This window comes from Anopheles merus, chromosome 2L (genome assembly GCF_017562075.2).
Source record: "Anopheles merus strain MAF chromosome 2L, AmerM5.1, whole genome shotgun sequence".
NCBI lineage: Eukaryota > Metazoa > Arthropoda > Insecta > Diptera > Culicidae > Anopheles > Anopheles merus.
This window is the reverse complement of record NC_054083.1, coordinates 48,876,847-48,897,412: the sequence shown is the minus strand read 5'-3', so window position 1 is coordinate 48,897,412 and position 20,566 is coordinate 48,876,847. Positions and strand designations below refer to the sequence as shown.

Below are 20,566 nucleotides of genomic sequence, written 5' to 3'. Positions count from 1 at the left end.
AGGAAGGAACGGGTTGGATTTTGCAGATTTCAATGCCGTTGGGAAGGACGTACCTGTGGCTGGAACTCGAGCGAGTTCAGCGGTGTAATGGCGGGCGTGTTCTGTGGAATCTGTTGGATGAACTGATTCTGCCAGCCCTGCGACGGGTCAGCCTGCCAGGTGGGATAGAACGCCATTGGGGCCTGGAAGTAGAGAAAGAGAGAGAGAGAGAAAGAGCGTTATTAACAGAGTCTTACGAGCGTCCTTAAGACCAGCTTAAGGCTTTTTATATCTCCGTTTAGAAGGAAGCGAAGTATGTGAACCTCTAATTTACCATTAAGGAGCTTCGATGCTACAAAAAATCTTTCCTTCACCTTCTCACTAGCCCCCCCCCCCTTTCCCATTTAAGAAGCCAGTTTATGTGTGTGTGTGTATGCCGGTTTTTTATTCTATTTTGGTGAAAGGAATTTTAATTCGGCTATTTCTATGCAAACGAGCTGCACTTCCACTCTCTCTGTGTGTATGTGTGTGTGTGTGTTTGTGTGGCTTCTTATCGTATCATTTGCATCACACGCTTCCCTCCCACCCGCTCCTGCACACACACACACACACGTATCCGCATTCGCCCCCCTCTGCTCGCAAGCGCTCGGAGCAGCAGAGCGGGAACGAATCACCACTTTGCATCTATTTATTGCTGCTTGAAATAATTTATTAGAAAATTTGCATACATTTCACCGCCACCGCCGGCTCGCCCACTTACTGCCGGACATGCTGCGCTTGTGGGAGAAGAGGGGGGCAAGGTTACAGGGTTTCCCACGATTTATTGGTCGGTTCCCATCAATTTTTGGTGGGTTCCCATATTTTGTTGATGCGTTCCCACGATTTTTTGGTCGTTTCCCAGAATTTTTTGGTCCAATTGTATTGATATCCAATCGGAAAATACCAATAAATTATGGGAACGAACCAAAATCTATGGGATACGACCAAAAAATCGTGGGAACGCACCAAAAAATCATGGGAACTGACCAATAAATCGTGGGAAACCCTGTATAATGGTTTTAAGAAGGCACAACACACGAGCACAAATACACACACACCGACCTGGTGTCTCGTTTAGCTACCCCCTCTTGGTCATTTGTTTGCTAATGTAGAGCAAGAGGTTCCTCCCCTGCCCTTCTTCCCTTTTGTGCGTGTGTGACGTATGATACGAACACTATCTCCGAGGCCGCCACCCATGTGTCTGTGTGTCCCTCTGTGTGTGTGTCTGTGTGTTGCTCGCACGGGCACACGGAAAGTATATCTAAAGATTCGTATCTTTCTTCCCGTACACCCGTGTAGTGGCGACTACAGTAACACGTGTTTTGTTTCACGCCCCTCACAAGGTACACACAAGCCAACTACACGACGAGACGCTATCATTGTGTTGGGCTGCCTGTTTTAGTTTAATCTCATTTTCAAGAACTTGCACGAAATTACATTAATGGGTAATTTGGGTGTTTTTTTACGATCCACGATTTAACCTTTTATCATCATTTATTATTAGTGGACGAAACACTTTCACCATCATCATCATCATCATCATCATCATGATAATCCTTCATTTACAGGCAATTAAAGTAAAAAAAGCAGTTTCCATCAATTGCATTCCGACCCGGGGGCCAACATGATATTACGTCCAGTCCAATGCGTGTGTGTGTGGGGTGTGCGTAGGTGTCCAAACACTGTTTTCCATATTTTGCTAATTGCTTCCTCCCAACTATCAAAATACAGCCGGTGGAGTGAAATGACCTCAACACTTTTCTCCCAACTCTTTCTCCAACGGCGCACAGGACGGAAGTTTTGCGTCGAGGACAAGCAGCCGCCGTGCAGATAAGAAGAATGAGTTGAGTGTTGAGACGAGTGAAAGCGAACGGAGAAGGAGGAGGAGTGGTGGTGAGGAGAACACATAAAACCGGGAGTGCAATAAAATTTTAATTGATTTCATAAATTACACACGACAGTCGTCGTCCTCCGTCGTGCTCTCCCTTTCTTCGCCTAGTTTAGCTCGCGGTGACAGACATTCGAGCTCGCGGCGTTGCGTTGTTGTTGTTTGCGGACGTCTCAAGTTCGTCGTCTGGTGTGTGTGTGTGTGTGTGTGTGTGTGTGTGTGTGTGTGTGTGTGTGTGTGTGTGTGTGTGTGTGTGTGTGTGTGTGTGTGTGTGTGTATCTTTTTGCTCTCTTGACTTCACACCAGCTTACTGGGTTTTCCAGGGATTCTTCTAGTTACTTACTTGATTTTTTCTTATAGGAAGTGAACTTCATATGATGGAAATTTATGGACAGGATCTTTATGGACAGGATCACGTTGGAAATTCCAATTCCAACAAGAGTGCTGTAGAGTTCAATTACCATTTCAATTCATTTCACGTAAGTAAGAGTCAATAAAGTGTTCCACCGCTATGAGAACTCCTGGAAAACCCTGTATAAAACTGTACACATAGTGTGGGCTGTTGGCAAGCAAGATTTAGGGGCGACTTGGTAGAAACGTTTAAGAAGAGGCTTCTTAGTAGCAAAAGATTGTGTGAAAACACCAAGCTTCTCTTCTCTCTATTCTATTCCTTCAGGTGTGTGTAAGAGCAATGCAATCGAAATGGTGTTTGAATCGGGGTGTTGATTTCTTATTGTGCACGGTTAAGCTGTGTGTGTTTGTGTGCGTCTATCTCCATCTCCAAATCGGATTTCGGAACATGCCTCTACAAAAAAAAACCTTTTTTTTTGCTTCTTTTCTGTTCTGTTTCCGTTTCCGTTTTCGGTCGATAAAATTCACTCGCCCCAAAATTGCGTTCAAAAGGTTGAATGGAAGAAAACGAAGTTGTGCATCGCGCGGCACCAGTCGGTTGCATCGACCCCATCCCCGTCCCCCTTTTGCGACCCTTCGACTTTACAGCCACGAATTCGCGCTGAGGGCCGTTTTGTTTGTTGGCTGGTCGGTTGGTTGGTGTCCCTGTTTTCCTAAGCGGACCCTACTACAGACCGGTCGGTGGGTCGGTATCAATGGAACGGCAGCAGTGTGACGAAAGGAAGTTTTGCGCCAGACAATGGGAGCATAAATTACGTTCCAGTGACTTTGTTTAATTTATTACAATTGAGTTTTTCCCTCTCCCACTCCCACTCTCTGTGTCTGTCCCCGAGGGAGGAACGGAGCCCTTACTCGCTCTCTTTATCTCTCTCTCTCTCCCTCTCATGAACAACACATACAAGGGTGTGCGGTCGCGAACTTACTCCGAAAAGTTGCGACCCTCTCCCGCTACCACCATTCACCACCCACCGAACGTCCGCCATCTTGAAAAGTGCATCGATAAGAGTGTGTGTAACATGCATGTTGGTGTTGCCGTTGCTGCTGCTGCTGCTGCTGCTGAAAACTGCACACACCGGCAAACAATGTTACCATACATGCTGTGACGGGGACGCATTATTTTTCACGACCCCTCTCTCCTCCTTTTCTTCCACCCCCTCCCTCGGTAAGGTAATTTATTGGACACAAGACACACACACACACACAACGGACGGGGTGGTTTGGTAGGAAAAGAAGAGAATGAAACGAGTCCAAAAGCAATACACTTTAAAACTATTGTTTTCTGGTGGCGGCTTTTTCACGCGACACGCTTTTCCTTTCCTTAGTCTTGTAATAAAACAAAAAAAAAACACAATACAATTTCTTTTCCACCTATGACACCACCACCACTCTATATAGGCCCTTTTCCTTTCCTTCCACTCTCCTTTTCGGGGAGGAATTATTCAAAAAGGAAGGGAGAACAAAGTTACGTCTTAGATAAATTTAACCTCCTCCTTGGTAGTGTTGGCACTATGGGGGAGCGGGTTGCCGGGAAAAGGAAACAAAAGCCTTTAATCTTATCACAATGCTTTCGGGGAGGAGGGGGGAAAAATGGGTGGCACAATGGCACAAACTGAAACCCATAAATTGCATTTTGCCCCTGGTTGTATACGTGTTTTTTGGAGGGTAATTTGCATACGTGGAAAAGAGAGTGCTTTTCGCATGGGACTGCAAAGTACAACTCACAAGGGAATTGTTTGCGTTGCACAGGGAAGAAAGAGGGAATGCATATGAGAAGAAGAGTATGTTTTAAAAATAAGAAAAGGATAGGATTTCTATTCTACGTCGAGCAAATATAAAACAAACAGCAGTCGAAATAAGCCAACAAATTAGCGGCGCAAAAACAATCTCCATCTGCGATACACAAACACTGCAAGCGGGATAAAAATACGTGTGCGTATCAACAACATTCAAACCGACGACGGCAACCGGCCAAAACAACAGCAACAACATCTCGCGAGATCACCAGAACAACATAAACATCGTGTCTATCTCGTTTTCTGCTGAAGAGAGCGAGAGAGAGCGTGAAAAAATAACAAAAATCAAAACAAATGAATCGTGCTACAATTCTGTGCGGGAGGGGGGATAAAAAAGGGAAACCGTACCATGAGGCAAGAGGAGCAACAAAAACACATAAAAATAACAACAAAGTGTGTAATGTAGTAACGGCGAGAGCATTCGCACACAAGCTACGAATTACCCCCGTGGTTGGATACCTAACTCACTATGTGTGTGCTTGGGTCGGTGAGTGAACTGAGTGGTCAGTTCGATGGCACGGAAATAATGGCCATTTTTATGTGTTTATGTATTGTAACTTAATTTAAAAGAAAACGGAAATTTCAAAAGTATGTACGTTTGAATTTGTCAGCTGGATTTGCTGTCATTTTCCTACAAGATTCCAGTTAGACATGCTCGAATGGTATATCGTTGCATTTTCCAACAGTAAAGCGAAGGGAAGAGAAAATCGTTTTCCGAAATTTAAAACAGCATTGCTTATTATTATGCTTAGCAATAGCAATAGTAGAATCATAAATCATAATAAGCAATGTTACGGCATGATGGAAAGGAATAGCACCACAGCACTACTACCACCATCATCACCATCATCTGCTGCTGCTGCTGCTGCTGCAGAACATGAAACGTCCCGAGGGTTGATGGTGTTTTATGTTCCTACAGTGGTGGTGTATGTGTGTGCAAACAGTTCTAAACAATGCTCAACCGGCATCAAAATAACAACGGCGCGAGAGCACCCCCGCCCAAAGGGTCAGCGACATTTGACCATCATGCGATGCTGCCAGAAACACCAAGCCACACAGAGCAACTCACATGGGAACACACACACACGATGATCATGAAAATTCGTCTTTGCCAAAGCAGCCGGCTTGATATGTGTGTGACCTATGACACATGTGTGTGTGTGTGTGCGTGTGTCACTGTGTGCGCTCGGTCATTCGTCTTTACTGCGGTACTGCGTCACCATTCCCCCTTCCCCCTCTTCTTGCCAATATTCGTCCTTCAAGCGTGTGTGACGTTTCTTCCACGGCGCACGTCAATTGCGCAATTTCGATCGAGACATTACCTTCCCCACCCTTTTCCCTCTTTCTACTCCTCTGTGACCTTCTCTCTTTGCTTGGAGGGTGGAAGGGAGGGTATCATTCCAGCTGCTTTTGGTTGAACACACACACATACAGCTCTCCTTCCTTCCGATCCTCCCGTTTGCTTCATTATCATTTTCCACCCGGCTTGGGAGGGAGATGAAAACGGAGGCGGAGAGAAGAGAGTGCTTTTCCTTCGTTGATTGCTTCTCCGGCTTGTGCTTGGAAGGGAAGGGGGGTGGTGGGTTTTTCCACCCCCCCCCCCCCCCCCCAATTTCTGTCGTAGCATGTGAGTGGGTGTTTGTATGTGTGCTGTACGTTCAAAGCACACGTACGGCACTGCTAGTATGGCAAGAAAAGAAACGCACACACACATACACACAATTTGCCACGAGGAGCTGATGTACAGTATCACTCACACACACACACACACACACATACAAGCATGGGGGAGGAATCGGAAAATCACCCCACGGCAAAAAAAGGACGATGGAGGTTTTCCAACAAGATGTGTGTGTGTGTGTGTGCGTGTCTGTGTGTGTGTGACTGTGTGTATGTACAATGCCGGTTGGTGCAAACACGAGCACACGAGACGGGGCAACACACAGCACAGCAGCGGGCGCCGGGGCAAGATGGCGACGCCGGAGAGGCCTCTTTCATCCCTTCCCCCTAGACACCACCCCTCCCTCCACAACTCCCCATATTTTACGAGGAAAACCACACACACACACACACATATATAGGGAGGGAGAGATGGACGGTGCGCAGGCAGACCCGGTGCGCGAATCTTGCGCGAAGGGGGAAAAACTCGGTGGTGATTGAAAGGGGGAGAGAGGGTGTAGAAATAGGGGTTGGAAAAACAAGCAGAGCACTATTAATTTTCCTTCTCTTGCTTGTGCGCCTGCTCTGCTTCGTCTCTGTTGTCGCTCTCTTTCTCTTTCTCTCTCTCCTGCGAATCACCCTCCGTGTGCGTTCGTTTCGTTTTCCACCCTCGCGTTTTCCTGTTCGTTTTTCACCCTCGCAAACCAACAACCAGGACGGCGACGACGACGACGACGACGAAGGCGAACGTTTCACTATCGTCATCTTATTTACCCACCTTCCTTCCCATCTCCTCCACCCCCCCTAGTCCCACCCCGCGTGAGTCACCCTCCTTTTGTGGAAAATGGATCGAAATGGATGGCGGGGGGGGGGGGGGGTTGAGTGGGTGGTTCGGCTATGTACACATAAGCTTTTCATTACTAGACGGAAAATCGCATCTCGTCCCCTCTCGCTTCCTTTCCCTTTCCTAAACAATCTTCCTCACTTTCTTCCCCTTCCCCATAACTGTTCATCAAATGCATGTGCGTGTGTGTGTGTGTATGCGTGTCGTTTGTGTGTGTGTACATAATTCATTATTATTTTGCTTCCTCTTCCTTGCTTCCTTTTGCACCTCCTACCCTCCCACACACACAAGCACACTCTCAGCCCCCCTTCCATCATTCCGATAACAATACTTTTCGCACTTTTCCACACCCCCCCCCCTCACGCCCCCTCGCTCCCGGTGTTTGGCTAAGTGTTCTTTTCTCACTTTTCCAACCGATCGTTTGTCTCGCTCTGGTGCATCCTTACCGGTGAGTACAACACACCACGTGCAAAAGGCCGAACGAGGGGATGGGATGGGACAACACCGGCGGGGACGGAAAGCGGGCGAAAAAGCGGGCGGAAATGCTTTTGGGTTACGTCAAAACCAACTATCTTTAGATATGGGATAGGCCAATGGGAAGTGTGGGTAGAAGGGGAAGGAGAACGTCTAAGTGCTCCAAGACCTGCATTACGGCACACATACACTCAGAATGGGAACGCACTTTTTGCTGTTGTTGGTATTATTGCCCATTATTAGCTTTAAAATGGGAGAAGCGAATTTAAGCTCGGGGTTTTAATGGAAATTTTACGAACCAGCACACACACACACCTACTATTTCTATTCGTTTTTTTATGTTGTTTGTGTGTGGTTGTGTGTATAAAGAGAATATTTATTAAAAATAATAATTCACGTTGTTTTTGGTGTAAACCATTAAAAAAAGAAGTGAATTTAGTTCCCAATTTTCCATGGAGGCTCCTGGTGGCTCTTAGACGAGAAAAAAAGAAAAAAGTGCCGACATGTCAAAAGTCGTTGTTTTTTCTCCATTTCATGCACACATGCTTCAATTTTAATCAGCAAATCTTGTACCAAATATTTATGTTGACATTAATGCAATAAACCCAAGAGCGGGAAGTAGATGATGTGGTGGTGGTGGTAGACAAACTAATACTCATAAACCAACAGTGGAATAGGGGGCTGTTGTGTAGAATGAGGGTGTAGGAAAGGGAAGAATGTAAAGCAATTCATCTACGATCCTCTACGTCCTCCACTGACAGCGATCGTCAGCGGGATTCGGTTTCACGGAAAAACTCTACACACTGCGAACGAAATTGCTGATTTTTTTCCCTAGTTACAGTACAGCTTCTAGAAGAAAAAATGTAATATTTATACTAGTGCTAGTGGAGAAAGGAAGGGAAGGTAATTTCCCCTTCTTGCTCCGAATCACATCAAGCTCATACACATACACACACACACGGTAGCATAAAACGGGAACCAGTAAAGCCAGCAGCTAAAGAGAGGTTTGGCGAGCTTCTCGTGATGAAAATGAAATATTTGGATATAATTTTCCTCTGTGTAAGCAACACACAGCACACCTCCCCCTTCCTATTTTTGTGTGAAGCTGTGGCTGGGAGAGAGAGAGGGCAAGGGAGAGGAAAGAAGGCCAATTTTCCAACCGGTCGGTACGGGAGGCAGCAATGTGGCATACGTTTTTGGCGTACCTCGGAGGAGGCTGCATCGACCTCGAATCCTTGCGACAGTGCCACCACAGGGAAAGCCATCGAGGGGGGGGGGGGAGACAGAGAGGGAGAGATAGAGGGGTATGAAATGAAGGAAGAGACAGGAAAAGTGCAAGGCAAGAGGACCGAGCCGAGTCGGCAGAGGGAAATAGAGCAGCAAAAAATTAATAAAACAACTTTTTCACTCTTCCCTTCCTAACTTTCTCTCTCTCTCTCTCTCTCTCTTTCTATCTCTCTCCTTGCAGCACGAGAAAATGGTGAAAGGCATTTTTCCCAGAGTGCAATATCCACCTCTCCAATCACTTCCACTGCCACGGGTCGGTGAATGAGAGCACCATCTGCACCGTGGCGGCAGCAGCAGTGCCAAAAAAAAAGGAAACCATCGTTCACATGCTGCCCTGGCCTGGCCGTTCGTCACACACACCGACACACGGACACGGTACGTAACCTTCATTTCGTTCATGGCAGTGGGGGAGCGGGGGGAGGCTTAATATTTATTAAAAACAGGGCGCTCGGGCGCTCCGATGAAATGAGGTCCCGTCGTGCCTCTCGTGTGCGTCGCTTTTAGAGAAAGCCGGTGTTGAAAATCGGCTCCTTCCGTGGGAGATGAAAACGAGATTATTATTACTCGCTTCCTCCCTGCTCCTTCCACCTCCCCCAACACACATTCCTTCTTATATTTATTCTCCAAAAAACAAGAACAAAATAATGAACGCACCCAACTCAACCCAACCACAGCCCTTTCGATTTTGATGAATAAACAAATGCAAGTTCATCAACATCGTCATCCGCCGTCGCCGTGTTTTGAGTAAAGCACGACGAACCAAAGCAACCACAACGACGAGGAAAAAAGCGCACACTTTTCTTTCGCCACGTGAATATCCAACCGTAGGAAAAACTCATTTCCCTCCCAACCCCACCCAACCACCTGGCAGGCGAATTTGTGTGTGTGTGTGTGTGCCGCCTTTTCTCTATCGCCGTCAATCCCCGAAAAATTCATCAACGAGAATGAGCCCAAAATTACCTTTCACCGTGTGCGCGCACATACCACCCACCCGGTACCACCCACCCATCCATGCAATGCGCACACACTACCGGAACTCTGTGTTGCAGAAAATGTCCTTTTTAGACTGATGAAAAAGTAATACTCTACCCTAGTGAGTTTGGCATTTTTTTCCGGACTTTTTTGAATAGATGAATGTGCGGTGTTGTGTGTGTGTTTTTCTTCCAAAAATTTTCCCCCCAAACACAGGTGAATTGGGGGGATAGGAGGCATGAGAAACGGGAGGATAGGTAAAACTAGGAGTAGAAGTAATAATAAATGTCAAAATGAGCACAGGCCAGGAACTTTCCGCACTTGCGGATGTGATCATGATGATGATGATGATGCGCGCTGCTGGCTCCCGGACAAAAAGGGATGGATTAACTTTCTGCTGCGTCGAAAGTGATATCATTTGCTTAAACCAATATCATAAATTATCTTCCCTCCTCTGGGCAAAAATGGGAAAAGGGAGGAGACGACAGGTTGAATAAATATTTAATATGCTCTTTCTCTTTTTTTTTTGTTACGTTAAAATGATTTGTTTGGCAAACGAAAAACAACGATCCACTTTTATCATAATACAGGGTTTTCCAGGGGGTTCTCATAGTTGTGGGCAATTTCCTTGCATCGTTCTTACTGGAAGTGAACTTCATATGATGGAAAATGTAAATTCCTGTTGGATTTGTCCAACAATGGTGCTATAGAGTCCAATTCCCATTACATTAAGTTCATTTCGAGGAGGAAACAGTCAATAAAGTGTACCAGAGCTATGAGAAATCTATTGGAAAACCCTGTATTGACGCCTTCCTTTTGGAGAAAAGGCCAAACAAACCACTCACAATAATAGTGGTTATTATAATATTTTTCCTGCAAAAATACTATAAAAGCAGCGGGTGGAAAGTTTTGACTAATTTTCCACAATACAAAAAAAAACAAGGTTCCACCTTTTTCGGGTTGATTGTTTCTGTTCGAAAGCTTTAGTTTTACCCCCCTGGAAGGCACACTCTGGAGGAAACCAACACCAACCGAACAATGGCTCACTCGCGATGCTGCTTGGGTGGGTGTTGATATGGATATGGAGGCAAGCCTCCACCCACTCAACCAGCCAGCCAGCCAGCTTCTGCCTCTCGTTAGCGAAAGTTTAATGAAAACGAAAACTTTTCCCCCAAAATAACTCCCAACCAGTGGTCGCCGCGCCCACTCCCCGAAACCGATTAGCTTAACTTTGGCTTTATAATCAAGTTTTTAATTGAAAGTACACACACACACACACGCAGACCATCCCATCCTTTCGCGGTTGGGAGAGGTACGAGCCCCGAACTTACCATCGGCTGTTGCGGCTGATCCTTCATGACTTCGACGGTCGGTTCCGACTTGACGATGATCGAGTGATGCTGCTGCTGCTGCTGCTGCTGCTGCTGCTGTTGGAGGCTCCCAGGACCTCCTCCGCCCGGCGGTGGTGCGCCCGGTGGTATAGGCGGATGGCGGGCGAGATGGTGCTGCAGCTGGGCTTGCTGCTGATGCTGCTGCTGCTGGTGCTGGTGCTGGCTGGGGATGCCGGTCGCGAGCAGCACACCGTTGCTGTTGTTGTGGGCTGCGCTGGCGGTACTGGCAGCGGTCGGTGGGGCTGCTGTTCCGGGCTGCTGTGCGCCGGACACGGTCACCAGTTGCTGTTGCTGCTGCTGCTGCTGCTGCTGTTGCTGTTGCTGCTGCTGGCCCGGCACCTGCTGCACATTGGGCGTCGCCGGCGTGGTAGTGTTCGGGGAGGGATGCGGCAACGAGGCCGGCGCTGGGCTGACGGCCGAGTTCTGCGGGACCGAGTTCTTGGGCGTAGCGCCGAGATTCAGTGCCTTGCGACCGCGGCCACTCTGTGATGGAAGAGGAAGGAAAAAGAGAGAGAGAGAAATTATTAGTAAATTGTTCGCAAATGCAACTTTAACTTAAAAATACTAAAATATTATAGGTAGAAGAGCATCTTTCATGCAGGCGACTAGAGGAATGTAAATAAGCTCATACTTTTCTTTCTAAAGAAAACACAACCGTCCCTCCTCTCTCCACCCTTGAAAGGAACGGAAATGTGAATGAAAATTTATGACCCACAAGAAACGGGCTATTTATTATTGAATTATAACACACACACACACACACACACACACCGCCATCGCTGCTTACCCCTTTCGCTTGTTGGTGCAGAAAATCCACGATGGCGAAGATTTACGGGGTTTGGATTAAATGGCAAAAGGCAAGCAATGGCGGGGGGGAGCGAAGGGGACAGGAGAGCACGAAAACTAACAAAACCCATTCCCGTGCAGTTTCACTCCCTATGCAGTGTCTGTGTGTGTGTGCATCTGTGTTGGCGAACGTTCGAGCGACTAGGGGAGTTTTGCAAAACGCGCGGAAGAATCTAATAATAGTAAATACTAATTAATGGTATTAATAACAATTCATCCCCCCCGCCGCCACCCTTGGTCGTCTTCTCTTGAGTATTCCCTCCCGCTCTATCCAGTCCAATGGTGCAGCCGCAACCAAAGCATTCAACAGAGAAGTCTTTCTTGCCACACAGATGCATCCCAAAAAGCAATGTGCAAGCAGTGCAACCCGTTCGGAGGCGAGACGAGACTGACGACCGAGAGGAAACCGGGCGGGTAAAATAAACGATTTCTTGTGCTCCTCCGCTCTCCTTGGCATGGGTACGAAGTTGGAGCAGACGACGAACCCTGACAGAGAGAGAAGCGGAGGGGAGAAAATTGTTAGGAAAAGGCGTAGACGATGACGACGACGACGGCGACGCCAACAAAGAGATGGAGAAGGCAAAGAGATGGAGGGCAGACACGGAGAGAGGGGGAAGAGCCTTCGCCTTAATTATCGTTATTATTCATCCGTTATCTTGGCAAGACACTTCAGCACAGAGGCGGTGGAAAGGTGTGGGCACACATTGAACGTTCATTGGTGTGCATGTGTGTATGTATGTACACACAATCGATGCCAGAAAAGTCACTCTTTTGGAAGAGAGTTTCCCTGTTTTTTTTTTTTTGTTTGCTGCCAACTTTGCCTTCGCATTGTTTCGTAATGCATCAAAAAACCACCGTCAGATGGCGACAGGAGTCGACGGAAAGGGCGCGCATACACACGCAGAGGGGAGATGAGGAGGTGGATTTGGAAAATTTGACTTTTACGGACCATTAATTTCTGTGGCAATCAATTTTAGGACGCACACACGCATGCCATGTCCACCACCATCAACCGCAGACCGTCCCCTCCCCAGCGTGTGTGTGTGTGTGTGTGGTTGGAAAATGGTTGGAGTTGGAGTCACACACAAGATGGCGGATGGAAACTTCGGTCCAAACGCAGCGGGAAAAAGTCTCCCCTGTGACGCGTTGCCCACAACTGTGTTGGCAACTGAAACCTCCCAAATTGAAGGACATTCGGCGCCATTTTGCTCACAAGGAGTAGGAATTTTGATTTACAACAGACCCCGGTCGTTGCTGCACCTTCTTGCGGGGAACTCGAACTCGTTTTGCGGTGGGTAACATTTCAACCTACGAAGGAAAAAGGCCCCCGTTCTGAAGCTTTCTAATTGCTGGCGCGTATTTACGCATATCCTTTGCGAGCGGTGGAAGCTGTTTGTCCGAACACAAACACACACACACCCGCAGAGCCAATATTTGAATGGTTTCGGTGCAAAACAGCGAGTAAACATTGCCAAATTATGCTGGCATTTCAACCCCAGAACCCATCACAAGCTGGAGAGAACCCTCCCGGGGTGACCGGTGGCGCCATCTGCACGATGACGCAGCAAAAGCGCACCAACACCACCAAAACCTTCTAAATTTGCTTTAGCCTTTTGTGTGCTGGTGGTGTGCTGGGCGGCGGACGCGTTCCTTCTCATCAACGCGTCGATTGTTGCTGTTGCTGTTTGTGGTGTGTGCTTAGAAGGGTATCCATCATCATCAACATCTCGGGCAACATCGTTGCCCCCCCCCACTGATGATTGCTTGCTTGCTTGCGTAAACACAAACTCCCTTTTGCCTCTTGATTGTTCGCATTTCTTTATCCACAACACAGCACACACAGCAACAAAAAAAAATCCCTTCAACATCCATCATGCTCGTTTATTTAAACAACAAAACAACAAACAAGTAACAACAAAGCGCACTATTTCTGAAATCAGCCCTTCTTTGAGCTCCCCCTCCCAACCTCATGCCACACGTGTGTCTTCATTTGTGCTCCAAATACAAATACACACACACAAAAATGAGGTTCAAAATCTGCATACCTACACAAATATAAGCCAGGATCAGAGTGTTCCACTCTTTTAATTTTAACATCCCAAAAACCGAAACAAAAAAGCTGTCTAATTACTTTCTTCCTCCAAAAAAAAAAGGGGAGTGAGTAGGGGAGCACATGTACTTTTTTGGACAGCTGGAAAGTTTTTGATTAGAAAATTTGCTCCTGCTCCCAGTGAAAATTCTGGAACCCCAGTGACACTCTCGTTTGAGAAGCAGGAGAGTTGGTTCTATGTGTCGAATTTGTAAAATTGAACCTCTGCAAACTGTATGAGTTATCAACTACCAACTAAGGTAGTTGGTTGGACTAGAAACATCTGCGTAAATCATATTAACTTCTCTGGAGGAGATAGAGAGAGAGAATATAACAGAGAGAGTGAGAGAAAGATCAAGACCTTTCGGAATGCTTGCCAAAGTCATTAATTATTTCCAACTGTTGTGTTGCTCGTGGTAACATCGGGCGGGCGGGCGGGCGGGCGCGGGCTTGGCGGTAACAGAAATTAGTCCCGATTTCGGACGACAACTCTTAGCCTACCCAACAGCCATGACAACGTGTACAGTTCGAGCGAGGTTTCGAGATGGGCGTACACAGTGGGGAAAGGACATTAACAGGGAGTGTGTTTTTGTAATTAACTTTATACTTCCCCCAAAAAAAAAATAAAGAAAACGAACAACCTGTACCTTCGTTTTCAATAAAATAAAAAACAAAAACACACCAGGTGGGTTTGATACGCACACAAGCACCGGCACAGCTTGTAGTAAAAACATAAAACATAAAAATAATACAAATTTACGAACCGGACAAACATAAATAATGTTTGCTCACTCGAACATAGAATGTAACGCTGGGGGGGGAGAAGTGTAACAAGGGACAGAGGGGGGGGGTGTACAAATCCTCCAACATGACAGGTAGAAGGAGGAGAGGAGAGGGAAGAGGAGGAGAAGAAAAAACAAACGCCACAACCAACTAAAGTACCAAACGACGAACGGAACGCGAACGGAACGCGAACGAACGAGAGTCAGGCAGAGGTTTTGGGTTGCGCTAATGATCGGGAAACGATATCCCCGGATGGTGGGATGATTGGTGGGTGAGGCGGGTGGTGTTGGGAGAGGTCTCCTCCGTAGCTCATTAGCGCAGGAAAATGGGAATTTGGCCTCGAGTGCCCGACATCTTGACATAACACGGCAACGAAGCAGGAGTGGGGAATGGTGTTGGTTGTGTACCGCGCGTGCCTCAATCTGGGACCTGCAAGGCAACGCTCAGACACACACACACACACACTTAGGGTCAATGTTGAACAAACGATCGAACACACAGGAACACCCTTGTTGTTTGAACGAATTTTTGGGGATCAACAAACGATTACGGGGATTGGATTGGGACGATGTAGGAAGGATCAGCAACAACCACCCGCTTTCCCAATCCCTTCCCAGACACACTCCCACAGTTGAGGGGAGTTGGGTTGGGTTGGGGTTGGCACTAGTTTGATAAATGAATCTTCACGCCCGATATACACTTCAGCCCCCGGAGCCCCCCGAAGCCCCCCCGAGATGGTTCTAAAGAGTCATTTGTATTGTTACCTTTTCTTGAAGGACATGTTAATTTATGTAATCACTACAACGCACACACACACACAGACGAAAAAGGGGGAAAATACTCTTCTAAAAGGAAGAAGAAAAAAAAAGCAAACCCCGTTCGTCCGTCAGCCATCAATCACGTAAAACAAAACAACACAACGTAACGAACTGCTGATTCAATTTTATTATGCGCTTTTCTCCCTAATGATGCATGCCATAAGCAAGTGATGGGAGGGGTGTGTGTGTGCCAAAGGTGAAACCTAACAAACTTCCTCACACACACACACACACACACAGTGCTCCATTTCCCGCGCAAAGCACAGCAAAAAGGTCATCGTGGGCCACCCACAAACGAACGTTCCTCATTTGTACTGTCATTTATGACAAACACGTGTCACACAGTGTTTGAGCACGTTTTTGGAGTTGGAGTACGGTGAGATCCTTGTTTTATTTTTTTTATGCCTTGCTCACCCTTGCTCCTGTCCTCTTCTTTAACCACTGTGTGCTGAATTATTCATCCAACCTATGATGGAGTGGTTCGCATCTATTTTCGATCGTTGCTCCTTAAATTAAACACCAATTTATCATTCCGTCCTTGAACGTTTTTTCGGTGCTTAAATGGCCACGACGCTGCCCACTTTTTTGACCTCATTATGCTCTAAAGGATAACCAACTTTTTGGTTTCCCCCAATATTTCCCCCCAAAATGCCCCCAAAAGGTGTGTGTGTGTCCCCTTTATAAATGACAAAACTTCTCAAGTCCATTCTTTTCCCCATTTTTTTTGCCTATATTAGTCTAATTTAGAATGCAAAAAACAACGTATTCTCTACGCGCCTCCACCCCCAGAGTTCTCTAATATCAACGCAAAAGGTCGTTTGCTGTCATAACAACGGAAAGCAGGTGGAACTCATCATCATCAACGTCGCAGCAGCTGCTGCTGCTGCGTTGTTTTTTGTTCCTTCTTCCTCTCTCTCTTGCGCATAAAGGCTCACACACGCGCTGCTCACCCTGACAGCTATCGATCCAACAACAAACCCCCCACAAAGTACCACACCATTATACAAAAAAAGGAAGCAGGAAAAAAAAAACAGACGTAAAGTCATCACGCAGTAGAAATAAAATTATATTTATATATGTTTGCCAGCAAACTCTGGCCTCTAAAGTTTGGGTGAGAAAAGGCACAGTCCCGACATTGTGGCTCTTCAAGCGAAAGCGCACGCATCGATACGATCGTAACCGTGACCTCTATACCGGACTTTCTTTACGCTCCAAAAAAAAAAAGGGCAAAGCGAAAAATCAAACAATCCTAACCCCTTTTTACCGTTAAAAAATGAGCAAGAAAGCAGTCTTCTCCAATGTCTTATTACACCGTTCAGGACCTTCCCCACGCAAGGACACAAACACGGCCAGGCGGCCGTTAAAGAGGGAAATGTCCTGGAAAAAAGGGCTAAAAAGTAGACCACTTTAACCCAACACGGCACACAGCCTGGCCGTGGTGCAAATCGTGCATAGCCCAAGGAATTAAGAGAACCTGTTGGACATTATCCCATCTTGGGAGGGTTTTTTTTGGTATCCTTCCAATCGTTCCTTCATTCAGATTTTCTCATTTCGTGAGCCTTTTTTTTTGCCTTTTGCTGCTTCTTAATGTGCACGCTGAAAACCATTAAAACACACCAACCGGAGAGAGAGAGAGAGAAAGAAGGCAAAGTCTGAGGGGTGTAGTAAACTGAGCCTGCGTCTTTTACGGCGCCCGCCCAGCCCCGAAAGGCAGGTCGTCGCCAGAAGGATTTCCCACGAAATGTCGGGGTGTTTGGGTTTTTTTTTCCTTTTGCTTCTCATATTCCCTTGTCTGACCCGGAATCGAATCGGCATAAAATCGGATCGGTAGTAAGAGATTACCGCATCTGCCCGTGGGGTTTCCCCCCTCCGCCCTCTTTCGGCCATGGATGGTTTCCATCGGATCCTTTTCTTAAACGGTCCTCTGCTGCGGTAGTTAGGCGAAATATGAATATCCCCGTACACACCCAGGACGGGCGGCTATTTATATACTCTTAAGTACATAATCTTTTCCCCGCCAAAAAAAAAACACAAATTTCCCAGGTCAGTTTGATACGGAACGATTCCACCCCCGAGGGGACACACCACCAGCAGACCGATTTTCCGGTCAACCAGCCATTCAATCGTTCCGAGAGGGCAAGGTTTGTTTTATATTATGCTTTTTTCACTCTCTCTCTCTCTCTCCTTGGGATTTAAGGATTGCGGGAAAAGTGGCATCCCCGAGGGGGCTTGAACTTTCTTACCGAGGCATGAAGGAAGTTTAAAGGTTTTTCCTTTCCTGCCTTTGGGGCCTCCAATTTCTACGGGGAAAGTTTCTGTGCAGTCAAACACACACACACACACACACACACACACACACACAATTTAATCTTTTTTGGGTCGGCTTTTCCGCGTGTCTAAGTTTGCCTATCCCAGCCGGCCGGGTCGGGTGTGTTTTTGGTGTCGGTAATGCCGGTCAAAACAAATACAGATTGGGGAGGGGGGGGGAGGGGACGGGGTTTATAACACAGCTGTTTGTGTGTGTTTTTTTTTTGCACTTCAATTGCCGGTAGATTATGAATGAAAATAGCAAACCGATAGGACGCGTAAAATGCTTCATTTCATTCATTGTATCCTGGTCACGGCACCAATAATGTATGAGCAGAGAGCGCAAACGGCAGCTGGGCTGTGCAAATTACCCTCACGCAAACCAGCTGATGGGAACGGTGGGATGAAATCGAGAGCGAATCGATACAACACAGCAGCACACACACATACACATACACAAAAGGAGTCGTCTGTTGTCTGGTGCAGTTGCATTAAACATGCAATAAATGGGTTTTCGCGCAATCCACATGCACAGGCGACGACGACTCTCACACGCACAAACAAGCGTACGTGTACATATATATTTTAATTGATAACGGGATGCTGTGGAGTAAAGCAAACATGCCCTCGCTCTATCTCCCTTTTCGTCCCATTTGTATGTGCGTGTGTGACATAAAACTACACGTGGGACCCCGAAAAAGCATCCCGAGCAAGCTCTCTCGCCAAATTACCCAGTACCGGTACCGGTTCCGCGGGCTGTCGTGCGTGTGTGAAGCTATCAAATTTAATTCGCACCGTGTTTTCCCATTCACTACTACGCGTGGATTTCATCTCCTTCCTTCCTCCGATGGGAATTCCCCATACCAAGAATTGACCACCGAAAGAGAGAGAGAGAGACCAAGCACATCGCCACATTCATCAGTTATTCTTGCCTTTCGAATTGATATTTATATACACATGTATATACATATTTTAATCTGTTTCCTTTTTTTGTTGCCGTTGCTGCTGGTTGACCTTGCACCCACCCCCCCACCTATCCATCCCTTCGTTCTGCCCAAATAAATCTGACCGTTTAAAACCCCCCTCGTTGCACCACAGCGCACAAGAAGGGAGTGTGAAGCTCATTCATTGATACATTTCATTCATACATTCCAGAGCTCGTGGAGCGGGCGGGTTGTGGTTTTCCAATTCCAATGCGGTATCACATAGACAGGACCGCACACACACACACACACACACACTCAGTTAGCAGCTCTCATCATCATCTCACCCGTGGGGAGGGGGCAAAACAAACAAATAAAAATCGAAAAGCGCATAACACCGTGGCGTGCCGTGGCGTGCCGTCGTGTGGCGTGTGGCTGCAGCAAACGGTCGCCGCGCAAACACCGCTCATCGCGCACGCGATCATCAAGCGTCATCGGGTGCGACCGCGAGGGGGGAGTGTCATTGGCGCGTTCGATTCACTCCCTCTTTGTTGGGAGGGAAGGGTGTGTGTGTGTGCCGTCGTCGAAAATTGGATTCAAATTGATTGCCACGCTTCCGCTTCGAATATCTCCGGCGCGCTGGTGCAGGAGCATCGAAATTGCGCGGTTGTGCAAATGAGACAGCGCGTGTGTGTGTGTGTGTGTGTCGGTGAATCATGTCACTTTTACTACCACTCCCCCCCCCCCCCCCCATGGTCACCTGTCCGCGAAAATTGGGGTGAGAGGAGGGTTGCGCTGCACGTTCCCGCGGGGGGCCGATTTTGCATGAAATAATTTCGAAATGTTGTGTGTCACGTGCGTTCGCGGGGTGAAATTTACACCACAAAAGCTTCTCCGTCGTCCTTTGTTCATCATGAACATATTATTATTGTTATTGGTGGTTGGAAAGGTGTGTGTGTTTCTGTGCTTCCCACCCAACACCGGTGGGGGAAGCGCAAATTTGGGAAAGTGTTAAATGTTATAATCTGATTCGCACCGTGTCCCCGTTCACTGTCAGGCACGATCAACAGATTGTTAAGGGATACACACAACCACACACACACACACACACACACTCACACACGGGCACGCGTGAAACAGGACGCGGCTCAGAATTCGCACAACCGCGACCGTTTATTTATGGTTGGAATTATTGGCATTTATCGTCGATTGGCAGTAGCAGGCGCAGCTCTCGAACGGGAGGAGGTAAGTGACACCGATCGGGGCGCGACTAGCTCATACCGCGCTAATGGAGTGTTGCGTCGAGATATTCGTATCGCATGACACCCCAACACGTGTATCAGCGGCATCGCGAACCACCGCAGTCCGCTTTGCCGCTTGTTGATTAAAAGCCCATCATTAGTGGTGTTGGTGCATGTGCATTAATCAGCGCCCTGCTCGAGGAGGAAGAAGGGATGCTGTCGCCTGTGTACGTGTGTGTGTAATTATAGCAACACGCGAGATCATTATTTTGCTTCCCAATGTGTTATTGATTAAGAGATGCTGCTTTTGCGTTGCAAATTGCATACCTTAAGGAGCTTTTCCCCCAAAGCGATTGCAGTTGCTCGATCTGCTTCATATAAAATTACCACCCAAGCGTTCCTGTTTTATTAGTTGGTGCTTTTTTTTTTGTTGAGGTTTGAGGTCATGGAAGCAATCCTTTTTCCACACCACAAACAAAAGACACATACCGCGAATTGTCAACAATGTTCCACGTGCAATGCAACAACGCACGTGCTATTTCAATATCCCCAAAATCGGTTTTACTATTCACTGCTTTACACAGAGACACACAGTAGCTGAAAGCGAACCGTTTGCTTTCGACACACACACGTCAATTTAGCAGCATCGATATCACAACCGGATCATTGTGCGGATTCAAACGAACGTACACACCCGAAACCCCATCCCTGCACAGGTATGCAAATATATGCACCGGCAATTTATTTCAGCACACACAGAGAGAGAGAAAGAGAAACCGCAGCATGCTGGGGCGGGCTCTGCAAAGGGTGCATACACCCTAA

The 20,566-nt window shown here is 47.1% G+C and overlaps 1 protein-coding gene across 5 annotated transcripts in view; it reads right to left on the bottom strand.

Annotated features, from left to right (window-relative positions):
• Nucleotides 1-20,566, bottom strand: part of LOC121592909 (DNA N6-methyl adenine demethylase-like) — a 164,745-nt gene that overhangs the window by 10,968 nt on the left and 133,211 nt on the right. For all 5 annotated transcript variants that reach the window (XM_041914812.1, XM_041914813.1, XM_041914814.1 and 2 more), the window contains 2 exons: nt 10,678-11,220; nt 54-182 (listed from right to left, as the gene is read on the bottom strand). In XM_041914812.1, the coding sequence (XP_041770746.1) occupies nt 54-182; nt 10,678-11,220 (672 nt within the window). The remainder of the gene's footprint in view (nt 1-53; nt 183-10,677; nt 11,221-20,566) is intronic.